Source organism: Bufo bufo, chromosome 4 (assembly GCF_905171765.1).
Source record: "Bufo bufo chromosome 4, aBufBuf1.1, whole genome shotgun sequence".
Lineage (NCBI taxonomy): Eukaryota > Metazoa > Chordata > Amphibia > Anura > Bufonidae > Bufo > Bufo bufo.
The window spans coordinates 627,215,742-627,233,484 of record NC_053392.1 but is presented as its reverse complement, the minus strand read 5'-3'; the positions used below and the strand labels follow the sequence as shown (position 1 = coordinate 627,233,484).

General features: G+C 50.2%; 1 protein-coding gene across 1 annotated transcript in view; it reads left to right on the top strand.

Moving 5' to 3' along the window:
• The window catches only part of ZFAND3 (zinc finger AN1-type containing 3), a 118,478-nt gene that overhangs the window by 88,610 nt on the left and 12,125 nt on the right, over positions 1–17,743 (top strand). The window contains exons 4-5 of the mRNA XM_040430776.1: positions 5,120–5,185; positions 16,402–16,566. Of these exons, the coding sequence (XP_040286710.1) occupies positions 5,120–5,185; positions 16,402–16,566 (231 nt within the window). The remainder of the gene's footprint in view (positions 1–5,119; positions 5,186–16,401; positions 16,567–17,743) is intronic.

The following is a 17,743-nucleotide window of genomic DNA, read 5'->3' as shown; positions in this document are numbered from 1 at the left end:
AGTTACTTACTAGAGGGAGATCAATGACAAAAATTCCAACCAAAAATATGTATCTCAATCAGGGGACATTTTTATACGTCTTAAAGGGAAATTCTCTGAAATGTGCCCTGTTGGAGCCTAGAAAAATGTTATTTTAGGCCACGGGAGTACGGGCCTTAAAATGTAGGCATTCACCTGACATAAAAGAAATTCTGATTATGTGGCTCGAGGTACTTTATGCTGTCAATGGATAAAAATGTTACTGTAGGCCACTGGACTTCAGGCCCCAACGATTAGGCATTCACTGTACAGAAAAGAACAAGTATGTGGCTGGAGGTAGATTACATGGTCATTGGATATCAATTTTACAGCAGGCCAGTGGACTACAGGCCCCAAAAATTATGCATTCAGCGGACAGAAAATAAATTATTTGTTCCAATAGCGTTTGTCACTCTGTGTAGCTGCAGTAATGCAAAAACCGCATACAAATGCTGCACTACCTAAATGCACTATATAAAAGTATATTATTGGTATATAGCACCCCCGCTTTAATCACTTTTTTGGGGGAGACAACTGGTAAATCACAGCAGTAGAAATGATTTGTTCCAATAGCGTTTGTCCCTCTGTATAGCTGCGGTATGTTAGCAGAGCTGCACACAACTGCTGCACAATACAAATGCACTATAATATACTTTCTATGTTAAGCTTGGGTGAAGTTGTGAAGAACGTTCGTCCTCAGATGAGTCGGTTCCTGGAGAAGCTTCATTGTTTCCTCGGCTCTGATGTTTTCTCAGTCACGTTCTAGATTTGGTTCCATACAGTTGTTTGTATGATGTTCGCGATTTGTGCACATATTGTACAGATTTTCAGTTTCTCGTTACTGCTCGGTTTGTAAGCAGTGTGTTTGCGGTAGTTTTTCTGGTGAAGCTCATTCACCACCAGGTGGGACTTTGCTGCCCTGTCCTACAAGATCAGTGTTGATTGGTTGGTTCCTGCTCTGAGCGTCACTCGTGGTGTTGGCGATGCCTCTGTTCTAGCACGTCTTTGTCTACACGTCTTCTGTCTGAAGAAGTTAAACATATTTTTTGTCTTGTTTTTTTACTCTTATTCCTTGGAAATAAAGCATCTGAAGGTCATTGCTTTTTGCCGGTAACAAAAGAGTCCGTCTTGTGCCGCGTTGTTAAACAGCTGCTTTAATTTGTCTCCCTGTTTGAAACGGCGTCCAATTATCAAAGCTGCAACACAGAAGCGGTTACCGGGGCTATCCATTTATCTTAACCCATCTGCAGTAAAGGGAAAAAAAATCCCTGCTTCACGGTTATGCAGTGAATACATTGAATTGGCCCGTTGGCTTAACAAGATCTCCTGAGAGCGTCTACGTGACGAGGGAGCGATGGACGAGCTGGATGTAGGCCAGCATTGATTTGCAGACCAGCTTAAAAATACTGCTACTTAGAGAGGGAAAAAAATGCAACCAACAAAAACTGCCCGAATCTCGGGAGAATTGAGTTTGTAGACTTTTTTCGAGAAGCTTTTATCACCATCCATCCCGGTAAATTCTCCGTCCTGCCACATTCCACCTGTGAAGAGCTGATGAACCTTTCATCTCTTCGTCAGTGGATGGTAATAAACAAATTGGGTTGACTTTATCATTGGGAGCGCAGCGCACATTACAAGTGGCAGGATGTTATTTGTGGCGTGGGCTTCTTACTTAGGAGAGGCGTTTCGGTGATCTATGGGCCATCTCCGTGTCAGGATGGAAGATGATGTTGGTGCGCTAATGCAAAATGGGTGACGAAAACCAGGTGTTAAATCACCCCAGAGCTTTATGTAATGTCCCTTGGCCACAGTCTCTTCATGTGATGGTGCCGGCTGCGGAGATGTCTGCAGGGCGATCTGTGTGACTGTCATCAACGCTTTTGCTTTTACACAAAATTTTTGTTTTTAAAAAGGAACATCCACCATGTTTTAGTGGTTGCAGTTGTCTCATGGTTATGTCCTAGATCTGAAGCCCCCCGCAAATGAGTATAGGGACCCTTAACCCTGTGTGGTGGTGTATGGTTCTTGGTAAGAAGTCTGTGGTAGTCTGTTTCTCAGTGGCATTCAGCATTTCTCAGAAGTAGTCTATGGTCTGGCAGTCTGTGGTACTTGGTGGTAGTCTACAATCAGGTGGGGGAATCTGCATTCCTCCTTGATAGTCTACGGCCTGGTGTAGTCGTCTACAATGATTGGTGGTAGTCTCTGTTCCTCATGCTAGTTTACATTCCTTGGTGGTATTCTACATTCTGTTGTAGTCTGCATTCCTCTGTGATAGTCTCTGGCCTGGTGTGGTAGTCTGTAGTACTCGGTGGTAGTGTGCATTCCTTGGTGGTACTATATGTCTGGTATTGTAGTCTGTGTTCCTCAGTGGTAGACTACATTTCTTTGCGATAGTCTCCTGTCCTTGGCGGTAGTCTGCAGTTCTCAGTCTGTGCTCTTTGGTGTGGTAATTTACGATCAGGTGTGGTAGTCTTCGTTCCTTGGTGGTGGTCTATGATCTGGTGTTGTACTCTGTGATGCTGCGTTTTTCGGTGTCTGGCTGCATTCTCTTTGGTAGTCTTCAAATGGTAGTGTGTATCCCTTGGTGGTAGTCTAGGGTCTGGTATGGTAGACTGTGATACTCAGTGGTAGTCCTTCAGTGGTTGTCTGCATTCCTTGGTGGTAGTCTACAGTCTGTTGTGGTAGTCTGCATTCCTCAATGGTAGACAAAGTAGCTTGATGGTAGTCTGTTGTTTTGGCTAATATGTTAATGACTTATAAACATGTATAAGCACCCATAGTCTCTGACCATTTTTATGTTATCACTGAGTAGCCCGAGATTGGAGCTTTCCATGGTCATTTGCCAGTAAACTTATAAATGCAGAGCTCATCTCCTCATCCAGATCTAGTCCCTGATCAAGTGGAGTTCTCCATTATCTTCATCCAGATATCTAGTCCCTAATGAAGTCGAGCTCTCCACGATCCTCATCCAGGTATCTTGTCTCACAAGTGGAGCTGTCCATAATCCTCATCCAGATATCTAGTCCCTGATCAAGTGGAGCTCTCCATAATCCTTATCCAGATATCTAGTCCCTGATCAAGTGGAGCTGTCCATGATTCTTATCCAGATATCTAGTCCCTGATCAAGTGGAGCTCTCTATGATCCTTAGCCAGATATCTAGTCCCTGACCAAGTGGAGCTCTCCATAATACTCATCCAGATATCTAGTCCTTGATCAAGGGGAAATCTCTATGATCTTCATCCAGATATCTAGTCCCTAATGAAGTTGAGCTCTCCACAATCCTCATCTAGGTATCTTGTCTCACAAGTGGAGCTCTCCATAATCCTCATCCGGATATCTAGTCCCTGATCAAGTGGAGCTCTCCATAATCCTCATCCAGATATTTAGTCCCTGATCAAGTGGAGCTCTCCATAATCCTCATCCAGATATTTAGTCCCTGATCAAGTGGAGCTCTCCATGATCCTCATCCAGATATCTAGTCCCTGATCAAGTGGAGCTCTCCATGATCCTCATCCAGATATCTAGTCCCTGATCAAGTGGAGCTCTCCATAATCCTCATCCAGATATCTAGTCCCTGATCAAGTGGAGCTCTCCATCGGTCCTGAGCTAAATCTGACATCTCAAGCAAATGGTGCTGTCCATGGTCCTCGTACATATCTATAGTCCTCTATACTGACTGAGTCAATGGTGCCGTCCATGGTCCTTATGCATATGTAGTCTCATCTATAGTGACTAATGGGGGCAAGGGAGCTGTCCATGGTCCTCATAAATAGTCCTCCTAGCCCTGAAGCAGAGTGTAGTCCCCGCATTGGACCATGTTAGCGTGAACGGAGATATCCATGACTTGTATTACTTCTTCTTTGAGACAGTGATTATCTTACAATGATTGGTTGACAAGAACGTGAAGAAGCCTTGCCTACCCAGACTCACGACCGGGAAACTGATGACGGACAATATGGCTGATGGAAGGTAGCTGCTTCCTGCCCCACTAATGAAGTCCGCGCACAGTAGAGCTCTCTGTAGGGATGAGATCGGAGACGGACGCTTCCTTCCAGTGCTGTATATATTCAGTGCGCGGTTTCAGATCGCTGCGCTATTCCCAGCACTGCTACACGGTATAGTTTCTACGCTCAGCCATGTTCTCTGGAGAGGAAGATCCATCAACAGTCTCCATTAATTGGACTTCCCAAGCCCAGCGCAGCCCCATTAATTAGAACCTAAAATGCTTGTGTCCCAGCGGCTGGACTGAGGCGATGGAGGAATCCAGGTAAGTTCACCTCAGGGAAGGCCGAGCAGATCTCCCAGCGAGAGCGCTAATGATGAAGTGCGTCAGTCGCCCCTCGCCAGAAATAGACCGCGCGTTCACTCCCGCTGCTTCATTAGGCAATTTGCATTACAAATCTGGCATTTCTCTCATTTCAGGACCATTGGAGACCTGATAATCCTCTCGATTATTTAAGGGCCGGCTCCGCTCCGGCGGCTCGCACCGCCGCTCTCTTCGCTGTCTACGACTTTATCTCTCGGCTGCTTTCATATGCATTTACTGCACATGAAATGAGGAAAGCGCTGAACTTCACGGATGATTCTCGGCTCTCTTTATACATCTCTGGTTATAGAAAGCTGATTACGTAGAAAACAACGTCTTCTGAAGTGTCCGCGCGTGAACTTTTTGCGCAAATGTTGGAAAACTGCGCTATGAGCCTAGTTGATTCCACATTGCTATCAAGACTGCCATCACTGACCGGGAGCGTCCATAGGTGGAGGAATATGAACTAGTGACTGTCATTAGGAAATTGCTCATAAGGCAACTCCCTAATATCTTTGCAGAAGTTTTTGGAGGTACAACCAGAGGTGCAATGTAAAGCATGGTGGGCAGAGCAGCTTTCCGGGTCTCCAGTAAGATGATAGGTGCTTTCAGGCGAATGTAAACTCTAAGCTGGGGTTATTGATCATTGCTGTGCCTTAATAGAGCAGAGCTACAGTTTAAAGTATAGCGGAGGAACAGATTAGCTGGCTGATGAGGCATGAGATGGATGTGTTGTTCTAGGTAATTGCTATTTAGGCCGTTTCCTCTTTTGACTGGTTTGTTTGTATTTCCAGGTGGGCCCTGCACAGATACAGCTCACGTCTCTCTAACCACACCAACCAAAAGATCCTGTGACACAGGTAAGGGCCGCAGTATTCAGTATTGTAATCCTGCGCAGCGATGCCCCCCAATGATATATAACTGGTGCTGCCTCACATGTACAGGTCTCGTCCAAAACACAGCGCTACGCCTAAAGCGAATTCCGAGTCCCCAAGACAGAGCGAAAATTGGGACAAGTTCAGACAGAAAAGTAGCATAAAATGTGACAGATCCACCAAACACCAGGACTATGTAATGTGAAAAGATATTACCTGCAGTCCTATGTAACACCACAGATAACACAGTGATAACTGAGTACAGATAATGTAATAGATGTCGCCTGCAGTCCTATGTAACACCACAGATAACACAGTGATACCTCTCTGAGTACAGATAATGTAGTAGATGTCACCTGCAGTCCTATGTAACACCACAGATAACACAGTGATAACTCTCTGAGTACAGATAATGTAGTAGATGTCACCTGCAGTCCTATGTAACACCACAGATAACACAGTGATAACTCTCTGAGTACAGATAATGTAGTAGATGTCGTCTGCAGTCCTATGTAACACCACAGATAACACAGTGATAACTCTCTGAGTACAGATGATGTAGTAGATGTCACCTGCAGTCCTATGTAACACCACAGATAACACAGTGATAACAATATACAGATAATGTAGTAGATGTCACCTGCAGTCCTATGTAACACCACAGATAACACAGTGATAACTGAGTACAGATAATGTAGTAGATGTCACCTGCAGTCCTTTTAACCCTTTCCTCTAGTAATACTTGGAGTTGTCAGACTTCCCGGGGTCGGTCATTTAGGGGTTAACCCTTCGCCCCCATCTGCAGGCAGCGAGGTGATTGTAAATATCAGTTATTACTCGGTTGGCGTCCAGCGGAGCGGGCAGCAGCTGAAGCATAGAGGCTGTAATGCCTCTCATCAGTAATTGTAAGTGGGGTACAGCGGAGGGGCCTGCGCAGGCGCTGATGAAGCTTTAGAGCCTCGTCTCGCAGTATCATCCTCCTCATCCTGCACCATTCAGCTTCTCCTTCCTGCCAGGAATCTGATCGTGATCCGAGGGAGAAACATCTGCATTAGAGAAGTGCCGGGAGCGAGGACTGACGGATCGGCTAACCCCTCCGCAGTGGACCTCTCGGGGCCGGACGTCACGTATCCTGAGGATAGGGCATCCGTATTAAGGCATCTGGTCTTCGCTCAGGGCTGTTTGTCAGTCACCACTTCTTGCTCTGGAGTAACCCGCAGTCCGGTAGACCTACCTAGGAGTGGCCCTGGGGAAAAAGTAAAAGTGGCCCCATGTTGTAGGCAAGCCCAAGGTGGGTCAACACAAGCAGGTTGGACAACGGAAGTGGCGGGGCCTGCAGTACCATAGTGCTGCGCAAAATACCTGATGCTCCTAGCATTAATTAATACTGAGAGCATCAGATCGTTATGTACATGGTCTATGTCCAGTCCACCCCTGGTCATCTACAAGAGCTGCACCCGGGTGATGGCAGGTCTAGAGACCCAGATCCCGTATCTTTAAGATGCAGTGAAGCTCTCCAGCGCAAGGACTGAGCGTTATCACACGCCACCACACAGCGGCATGTGGAAATTACACCTCGCGTGGTTTCCCCATAGAAGTCAATGGAGGGGGAGACGGTAGTAAAAGCAGAACACTAAGCACCAAGTGTGCGTGAGGACAGGATTGTACTGCGGGTTCCCGATCTCTGAACTCTCATTGACTCTTAGCGGTAAACGTTCTGCACGTTTCGAACATGAAGCCGAGACTCACGGGGATCCCGTCGCTCTGACTTCCAAGAAGCTCGTTTCATCCCCAGGGAGAAAATCACTAATTACTCGCAAATCGTCTTCCCACTTGTGAGGCTTCCAGATCTGTGCTGTCACCAGCTGCGAGGCACGAGGCGCAGGCATCCGAGGTCTCAGCAGCTGAACACTCGAAGACAGGAGGCTTCTGCAGACTTGTTAGAGAGGCCGAGACCTCTGCACCGCGGGGAGCCGTCAGATTAGTGCGCTCGCAGGGAACCGCCGGAGGGAAGCGGATCAGAGAGAGAGATTGATGTAATAACCTGTGCCGCCGCCGCTCGTCCTGTCCACCCGCTCAGGAGGTATTCACACACTGCAGAAATACCCTCCGTCAGATGAATGGGTCTGCATCGGGGGTCCTCGCCCACCTCTGTGCAGTATTGCTACGATTAGACTGATGGGGTCTGCGATGCAGTGTCTGGCCGAACTGGACACCCCCCCAGTGCCGCAGCCTCCGTGTTACTGTGTGGAGGGCGGTACGATGAGCGCCTGCGCCGGCCGGACTCTGATCACTCCGGAGCAGAATCTGGGTCCACAGCTGCTCCTCTATTACATCCCCTTGTGTCTGATCTCCAAATATACCGCCATAGAGAAACCCATCTACCGTCCAGATATCAGACAGCGGCGCAAAAACACGGGCGAGACGCTGAATGTAAACTATCTGCTGAGAATGCCGCCTATCCATTCACTAGAGATCAGCGGTGACATCACTGAGAATGCCGCCCATCCATCACTAGAAATCAGCGGTGACATCACGGAGAATGCCGCCTATCCATCACTAGAGATGAGCGGTGACATCACTGAGAATGCAGCCTATCCATCACTAGAGATCAGCGGTGACATCACAGAGAATGCAGCCTATCCATCACTAGAGATCAGCGGTGACATCACTGAGAATGCAGCCTATCCATCACTAGAGATCAGCGGTGACATCACTGAGAATGCCGCCTATCCATCACTAGAGATCAGTGGTGACATCACTGAGAATGCAGCCTATCCATCACTAGAGATCAGCGGTGACATCACTGAGAATGCCGCCTGACCATCACTAGAGATCAGCGGTGACATCACTGAGAATGCCGCCTATCCATCACTAGAGATCAGCGGTGACATCACTGAGAATGCCGCCTATCCATCACTAGAGATCAGCGGTGACATCACTGAGAATGCAGCCTATCCATTCACTAGAGATCAGCGGTGACATCACTGAGAATGCAGCCTATCCATTCACTAGAGATCAGCGGTGACATCACGGAGAATGCCGTCAGGGGGTCCTCATTTAGTTGAGATGTGGAGAAATCTTTTGCTCTGTGTCTAATTGGCCGGATTGATGGATGTGATCAGACGAGGGGCTTTACCGTAGGTGGTCCCCGCCCAGAATATAGCACCACCTGCCTGCCCCCGATGACACTTATTTCAGTGCAGTTGACGTCGTCTCGGTCACTTATTAGCACATAAAGAATCCGCTCGCCATCGCGGCGCTGATATGAGAGGTCCCCGCTGAGGTGTGCAATGAATACCGCGCTATAAGCGGAGAAGAGGTCGCTGCAGCCGATGGCCGGGAGTAGCCTTTATTACTACATATATTTGTATCTCTGCATCTTCTAGATGAAGCGAAGGTCACTGCCCCCCCCCCCACCCTAAACTGAGGGCTTGTTCTAGTTGTATCCAGTCCAGACAATGCTCTGTGAGTTAAGCTTATTATGCACTTGTCTCTGCTAGTTTGCTACAATGTATCAGTCTGGAGTGCAGAGCATTGTCTAGAATACAGTTGTATCCACGTCTCAGCTGAGAACAGGAGGAGCTGTGCGCAGGATTCCTGCCTCCAGTTCACTGACAGCAAGTAGACATTTTAAAAATGGTGAATAATTAATACATAAAATCTATTAGAAAGCTGTAGGACTTTTCTTACATATCGATTAAAGGGGTTGTCTGCGTTAAAAAAATAAAATAAAATGGTCAAAGACAGGAAAAGAGTTAAATTATAAAAGATGCGGTGCAGCCTCCGGGGCCGGCCTATTGAGTTCCTGACTACTCTTATCTATTTTGGGGACTTTCAGTACATGGAATCCATATTGTGAGCTCCTTGTGGTTGGCTGGCCCTGGTTGCAGATAATTCCCCTTGCTCCCTCTGAAGCTTGATGAGGAAGGACTTCATGAAATGGAATAGGTATGACCATAGATGACGCCTTGATGTCTGAGAATTGTCTACCATGAACGACCATCTACAACTCATCGAAGTCAAGTTGTCGGGGGCGGATGCGGTGACTTAAGTGGGGGATAGGAAGTCTCCATATGTTCATCTCTATGGTGGAGAAATACTGGAAGCTCCTAACCCTCCTTCGTTCATGTAACCCTCGCCTTCCTCATTTCTTCTCATCATCTGCATTGACCTCCATACATTCTGAATTCTCAAAACCCGACTTGGTGAGATGACAAGATGAGCGTTTCTTCATGGAGTCCTCTTAATGGCTTCATCTACATTCTGGTCTCAAATGCTCCTCGTGGCAGGTTATAAGGAAGCCATCGTGTTTCTTTACGGTTCAGTCCCCGGGCTGATTTCTGGGATGACACAGATTTCCTCTGACTTCTCATTCAGCATTCTGGACCTGTTTCTGTATACAAGACACGGATCTCATCGGGGAACAAGGAACACGTAGGTCCAAAGGCAGATAAACAGAGCTGAGCGGCGGCAGAAGAACTGGAGAAGAGTGAAATAAACACATGAATTAATGATGAGACGAGTCACCGGCCGGGCACTGACAACAATTCCCATCATCTGTCCCATCCGTGAAGACTGCCGTTAGTATCATGGGTTCCCTGCTTTTCCTAGGTTAGCTGTCATGTGGAGGTTGAGCTTCATTCGGCGCCATCATCGCTCTCTTGGACTGTTATTTCGTCTTGAGCTCTTGCTGCTCAGCGCAGTCAGGGTGAGCCGAATGCTCCGGGATTCTGTCGGCATCTGAATTTCATTTACACGTTGCCCGTAAACTGATGTTTTATTTCGCTCCTAATTGACGATATTTAAGCCGCGTGTATTCAGCGCGTCTGTGTCCCCATAATGCGGTAACCCAGCGTGGGTGTCTGTACTAGAACACCGCAGGCTCAAAATCTGAAGGTGGAAAGACCTGAAAAATGAGGCCAATAGAGTTCCTCCCACCATGTATCACAGGGGTCTCGGAAGTTGAGCTATGACGCGCTGTTTGCATGGTTCTCACTATGTACTGGTCCCTGGGCTGCCTCTAGCATGGAGGGGACGAGGTGGTCACCCAGGAGTTTTCTTTACTTGAAGGACAACAACAAAATAGCATCTCTGCACAAATTTCTTGCTCGAGGGGATGGAATAAGGAACTTCCTGACAGAATTTTCTAGATTTGGTGTGGATGATCGGGGGTTCTTTGTGAGATTAGATTGCGATTCCTTGGGGTTAGCGATGATGTGATGAGATGATGTCCTGGGAGAAATGGATCAGGCATGTTGAGTTTCAATACCCAATCCTTCACCCAGAGGAGCCAGAGGAAGACAGAGGGACCGGAGGGTGGCTGAAGGAGGGGATAGAGTGCTCTGGAGGGTGTCAGAGGGACTCGGGATGGGGGAGAGCTAGCCTGGAGGAGGAGAAAGAGAGGAGTCTGGAGGGTGTCAGAGGGACTCCGCATGGGGAGAGCTAGCCTGGAGGAGGAGAAAGAGAGGAGTCTGGAGGGTGTCAGAGGGACTCGGGATGGGGGAGAGCTAGCCTGAAGGAGGAGGAGAAAGAGTGGAGTCTGGAGGGTGTCAGAGGGACTCGGGGTGGGGGAGAGCTAGCCTGGAGGAGGAGAAAGAGCGGAGTCTGGAGGGTGTCAGAGGGACTCGGGATGGGGAGAGCTAGCCTGGAGGAGGAGAAAGAGAGGAGTCTGGAGGGTGTCAGAGGGACTCGGGATGGAGGAGAGCTAGCCTGGAGGAGGAGAAAGAGAGGAGTCTGGAGGGTGTCAGAGGGACTCAGGATGGGGAGAGCTAGCCTGGAGGAGGAGAAAGAGAGGAATATGGAGGGTGTCAGAGGGACTCAGGATGGGGGAGAGCTAGCCTGGAGGAGGAGAAAGAGAGGAGTCCGGAGGGTGTCAGAGGGACTCAGGATGGGGAGAGCTAGCCTGGAGGAGGAAAAAGAGAGGAATATGGAGGGTGTCAGAGGGACGCAGGATGGGGGAGAGCTAGCCTGGAGGAGGAGAAAGAGAGGAGTCTGGAGGGTGTCAGAGGGACTCCGCATGGGGAGAGCTAGCCTGGAGGAGGAGAAAGAGAGGAGTCTGGAGGGTGTCAGAGGGACTCGGGATGGGGGAGAGCTAGCCTGAAGGAGGAGGAGAAAGAGCGGAGTCTGAAGGGTGTCAGAGGGACTCGGGGTGGGGGAGAGCTAGCCTGGAGGAGGAGAAAGAGCGGAGTCTGGAGGGTGTCAGAGGGACTCGGGGTGGGGGAGAGCTAGCCTGGAGGAGGAGAAAGAGAGGAGTCTGGAGGGTGTCAGAGGGACTCAGGATGGGGGAGAGCTAGCCTGGAGGAGGAGAAAGAGAGGAATATGGAGGGTGTCAGAGGGACGCAGGATGGGGGAGAGCTAGCCTGGAGGAGGAGAAAGAGAGGAGTCCGGAGGGTGTCAGAGGGACTCAGGATGGGGGAGAGCTAGCCTGGAGGAGGAGAAAGAGAGGAGTCTGGAGGGTGTCAGAGGGACTCAGGATGGGGAGAGCTAGCCTGGAGGAGGAAAAAGAGAGGAATATGGAGGGTGTCAGAGGGACTCCGCATGGGGAGAGCTAGCCTGGAGGAGGAGAAAGAGAGGAGTCTGGAGGGTGTCAGAGGGACTCGGGATGGGGGAGAGCTAGCCTGAAGGAGGAGGAGAAAGAGCGGAGTCTGAAGGGTGTCAGAGGGACTCGGGGTGGGGGAGAGCTAGCCTGGAGGAGGAGAAAGAGCGGAGTCTGGAGGGTGTCAGAGGGACTCGGGGTGGGGGAGAGCTAGCCTGGAGGAGGAGAAAGAGAGGAGTCTGGAGGGTGTCAGAGGGACTCAGGATGGGGGAGAGCTAGCCTGGAGGAGGAGAAAGAGAGGAATATGGAGGGTGTCAGAGGGACTCAGGATGGGGGAGAGCTAGCCTGGAGGAGGAGAAAGAGAGGAGTCTGGAGGGTGTCAGAGGGACTCAGGATGGGGAGAGCTAGCCTGGAGGAGGAAAAAGAGAGGAATATGGAGGGTGTCAGAGGGACTCAGGATGGGGGAGAGCTAGCCTGGAGGAGGAGAAAGAGAGGAGTCTGGAGGGTGTCAGAGGGACTCAGGATGGGGGAGAGCTAGCCTGGAGGAGGAGAAAGAGAGGAGTCTGGAGGGTGTCAGAGGGACTCAGGATGGGGGAGAGCTAGCCTGGAGGAGGAGAAAGAGAGGAATATGGAGGGTGTGAGAGGGACTCAGGATGGGGGAGAGCTAGCCTGGAGGAGGAGAAAGAGAGGAGTCTGGAGGGTGTCAGAGGGACTCAGGATGGGGAGAGCTAGCCTGGAGGAGGAAAAAGAGAGGAATATGGAGGGTGTCAGAGGGACTCAGGATGGGGGAGAGCTAGCCTGGAGGAGGAGAAAGAGAGGAGTCTGGAGGGTGTCAGAGGGACTCAGGATGGGGAGAGCTAGCCTGGAGAGGGAGAAAGAGAGGAATATGGAGGGTGTCAGAGGGACTCAGGATGGGGGAGAGCTAGCCTGGAGGAGGAGAAAGAGAGGAATATGGAGGGTGTCAGAGGGACGCAGGATGGGGGAGAGCTAGCCTGGAGGAGGAGAAAGAGAGGAGTCCGGAGGGTGTCAGAGGGACTCAGGATGGGGGAGAGCTAGCCTGGAGGAGGAGAAAGAGAGGAGTCTGGAGGGTGTCAGAGGGACTCAGGATGGGGAGAGCTAGCCTGGAGAGGGAGAAAGAGAGGAATATGGAGGGTGTCAGAGGGACTCAGGATGGGGGAGAGCTAGCCTGGAGGAGGAGAAAGAGAGGAGTCTGGAGGGGGCAGGCTGAAGGAGGGGATAGACTGCTCTGGAGGGAGGCAGAGGGCTTTGTTAGGGGACAGAGGGGCCTGGAGAGGGCCAGAGAGGTTTGGAAGGGGAGATTGGGGCCTGGAGAGGGGGGGGAAAGCATAGCATAGAGGGGGTCAGATGTGTCTAGAGGGGTTTGTACAGCGCTGTGGAGTATGTGGTTGCAGTATCCATCGCGGTAGATAAAAATATTCTAGATATAAGATAATGGATAGAATGTAGAGAAGATATAAATATCCTCTGTAACCGTCTCCTGAGCCATATTCTTCTAATCAGCCGACCGCTTCATGAGGTTCTGCACGGAGCGGCCCAGCATTGTGGCGCGGTTCACACGGTAGCTTGTTAGGGCCTGGACCTTATGATCTCCATGGCTATGGACTCTTTTGATGTGACGCGTTGTATTTTCTTGGAAAAACATAATTAGATTAGTTTTGGGGTCAGTAGGCTCTTGACTCCTCACAGCAGCATCTCAAGCGCTTCCTCTCCAGACGTCTCATCCCGTTAATGAGTCTGCTTTGAATACTGATGCCTCGATTTGCCAGGTAGCTGCAACTTTCAAGACGTGGAGCTATTAATTACAGACTACTGGAACTGCTACCTCCTACCTCAGGGGGACAAGGGACTCTCCCAGGAGTCCCCAGGGTCCTCCATGTTCTCCATAGTTCATGAAGCTAAAAAAAAAATACTTAACATCTGTAGATGAAAAACTTTTGAAGTTTTCTTTGCCTAATTTTAAAGAAAGGGTCTGGCGTCGCCGGTTATCGTGCACGGGTCAACCTCTGTGCAGTAGTTATCGCCTGCGCCGAGCAGCAGGTCTCTTGCTTGTTTCTCACTAATTCTGTTGGAGGCATCTGCTGCACCTTACACCTGAAGCTGGTTCTGCCATCAGCTTGCTTAGTCTGGGTTTGATTAGTATGTCTTTATATCCCTTTAGTTTCTGTGCCTCTTCGAGGGGTATAGTGGATACTCTGTGCAGTCGTCTCGAATCCTCGTCCATTGGCTTTGTTTGAGTGCATCTATTGCAGATGCGTTAGCTATGGGTGGAGCGTTCTCATTGGGGTTTGTCAGTTCAGGGTCTGCTGTCTTACCTCATACTCGTAGATCCACCTAATTAAACAAAGTCCTTCCTGACTGCAGTCCACAGCATCTGGAGGCAGTGCACACAGATGTTTTTCCAGCTCTCCTTTGTATGCGGCTGCCATAGGAATACATTGCACCTCCATGAGTCACCAGATCTACATGGAGGATTGCTCTGTCATATAATTGCAAAAAAAAAAAAATCCATTTGTTTACAGCAAGCAGAGATCTTGAACATGGTGAGAAACTGAAACGCGGTCTATTATAAAGTTGTAGCTTCTGCGGCTCCTGTGGGGTCCATGCAGGGGTAAGGGGGCAGCTCTGGAGGACCTGCCCGGGCTGCCCGCCCGCCTCTACAGGCACCACAGCCGCTTCCCTCTGACACTGTTGATGGCTCTTACTCGGGAAGATCTCTGTATATCTGATGGGCATAATAAATTTTGCTCCAGTCCCCAAGACGCCATCAGCGCATCTCGTAGGCGACAGGTGCACGCCGTCTTTCAAAGCAGCCAGAATGTTCTTATGTTTTACAAATGAGAAATAAAACTAGTATCAGCACCTCTGTCGTCGCCGGTCCCGGCTGTGCTTGATGGTGAGAGGAATAGCCTTGGAACGCGGGCGTATCGGTGCGGGGGCACGCCTGGGCTCCGGGCTATGTGGATTTACATTTATATTGCTCCTCAGACACAGGAGTGTGCGGTGTATCTCACAATCTCCCGCCACTTTCATCCTCGCCGCAGCCGCCGTACCACACTGTGCTTTGTTCTCGGCGTACGCTCGCAGACGACAGAACCTTCGCTGGAAGAGTCGTCCTCTGATTACTGACATGAGGCCCACGTACAAAGCCGGATAATAGAGGTGCAGAGAGCTGATCAGATCCCTCCAGGGATGTCACATGCCACGGAAACCAGTAGTCTGGACATGATCCCACAGCACCGTATATACTGGTTGTGCTGGGCTCCCAGTCCCCCTCACATGTAAGAAGCTGCAGTAAATATCTGACTCTATATATACTCTATGGGAAAGCTGGGCCTCGGAAGATTTGGCTGCCATTGCATCTCACACTGATCATTGGGAAATCAGCAGTGATACGTCTCCTGCAACACTGTGTCCTCCATTCAGAACCCCAGGGCCCCCACTGGCATCCTCCATTTAGGGCCCCCACTGGCATCCTCCATTTAGGGCCCCCATTGTGTCCTCCATTCAGAGCCCCAGGGCCTTAACTGGCATCCTCCATTCAGGGCCCCCACCGTGTCCTCCATTCAGAGCCCCAGGGCCCCCACTGGCATCCTCCATTCAGGGCCCCCACCGTGTCCTCCATTCAGAGCCCCAGGGCCTGCACTGGCATCCTCCATTCAGGGCCCCCACCATGTCCTCCATTCAGAGCCCCAGGACCTTAACTGGCATCCTCCATTCAGGGCCCCCAATGTGTCCTCCATTCAGAGCCCCAGGACCTTAACTGGCATCCTCCATTCAGGGCCCCCACTGGCATCCTCCATTCAGAGCCCCCACTGGCATCCTCCATTCAGAGCCCCAGGGCCCCCACTGGCATCCTCCATTCAGGGCCCCCACTGGCATCCTCCATTCAGGGCCCCCACTGTGTCCTTTATTCAGAGCCCCAGGGTCCCCCATTGGCATCCTCCATTCAGATCCCCAGAGCCCCCCTGGCGTCCAGCTTTCCCATTACTACTTTATAAGATACCTGGGGGGTCCTGATGTCCCTGACAGACATCTGGGACTGGGGGCACTAGACCCGCCAACATCTGAAACTGAAGGCACTGGACCTGCCCACGCCTGAGACCGGGGGCACCAGACCTGCCCACGCCTGAGACCGGGGGCACTAGACCCGCCAACATCTGAAACTAAAGGCACTGGACCTGCCCACGTCTGAGACCGGGGGCACCCGACCTGCCCACACCAATGAGACCGGGGGCACCCGACCTGCCCACGCCAATGAGACCGGGGGCACCAGACCTGCCCACGCAAATGAGACCGGGGGCACCAGACCTGCCCACGCAAATGAGACCGGGGGCACCAGACCTGCCCACGCAAATGAGACCGGGGGCACCAGACCTGCCCACGCCAATGAGACAGAGAGCACCAAGAGAGTGGCCTTTTAAGTAAGATCCAGTGCCACAAGAACCCCCATAACTTTGTAATCCCCAGTACTTGGTTCTCCTTGAGCAGGACTGGTCTCCAGATGTTGCACTATACAGGTCTCTGTGGGTTCCAGGTCCATGATGGCAAACCGTGGGTGTACAATCACCCTCATCATCCGCTGTTACTTTGTATCATATCCTTTCATTATTAAGTCGTTAATGTGACAATGTTTCTCTTCCAGATTCCCAGTCAGAGGATGACGCTTCCCCTATAAAACGGCCTCGACTACTAGACAGTGAGGAACGACCCGACAGCAACCGCCCCAAACAGAAGAGTCGACGCCGCTGCTTCCGCTGCCAAATAAAACTGGAGCTGGTACAACAGGAGTTGGGGTCTTGTCGCTGCGGTGAGTGGATCAAACAAGCCGAATGTCTCCCCCGCCCCCCCCCCCCCCAGCGATGATTGGGACTGTAGGACAAGGGGCTTATTATAGCACCGGCATTCATCAATGGCGGCTTCTCCTGTAGGTCGTGTATATCCTCGACCAGTGGCGGTGGGTCTTATCCCCATCAATCTCCATATGACAAGCATTGCAAAACAGTAGAAGCCATTATAAGCGTTTCTTTCAAGTTGTAAACTTGCTTTGGCCAAAGGGTCTATGCCCCTCTGCTGCGCACCTTGCTTTTTCATCTGGTCACCTCCAGAGCAGTATTCAGAATTCTGCTGATTTCCTGTTCAGCAGTTACTGAGATACAGAGACTAAAAATCAGTCTGCAGGCTGGTAATTTCAGTTTTCTTTGAATCCCATCATCTGACGGAGCATGTGTAGCTCTTATCTCTGAACTCCTGACCACATGAACTCTCGTTATAGCCCAGTTCATAATATACCGATAAGAATATGGCTTAAAGGGGTTGTCTGCTAGGATAGGTAATCAGTACGAGATCGGCGGGGGGGCCAACTGACGGAACGCCCGCCGATCAACAGTTTGAAGAGAACGCAGCGCTTGTGCAAGCGCTGACTTCTCTTCACAGTTTACCTGCTCGCCGTCGCAGCGATGTGATTACAGCCCCTCTGACCCCATTCAAGCTACAGAGCCGTCCTATTGAAGGTGAGAGGATGGGGCACCAATATATAAAAAAAGCGAACAAGCCCTTTAAGTGTTTAGGAGTTCAGGTGATCAGAGATTAGAGCTACACGTGAGCCGTCAGATGATGGTATTCAAAGGAAACGGAAACTGACAGCCTGCAAACAGACTGATTTTGAACCCCTGTTCTCAGAAACGGCTGAACATTTTTTTTAACCCCTGTTCTCAGAAACGGCTGAGCATTTTTTGAACCCCTGTTCTCAGAAACGGCTGAACATTTTTTGAACCCCTGTTCTCAGAAACGGCTGAACATTTTTTGAACCCCTGTTCTCAGAAACGGCTGAACATTTTTTGAACCCCTGTTCTCAGAAACGGCTGAACATTTTTAATAAAGACCAAGTGAAATTTTTATTTAATTTTTTTAACCTAAAATGAGTAAGATGCAATACTAAAAAGTGCTGCCTTTAACTGGATCCAAATGGTTCTAGAATTTTTACT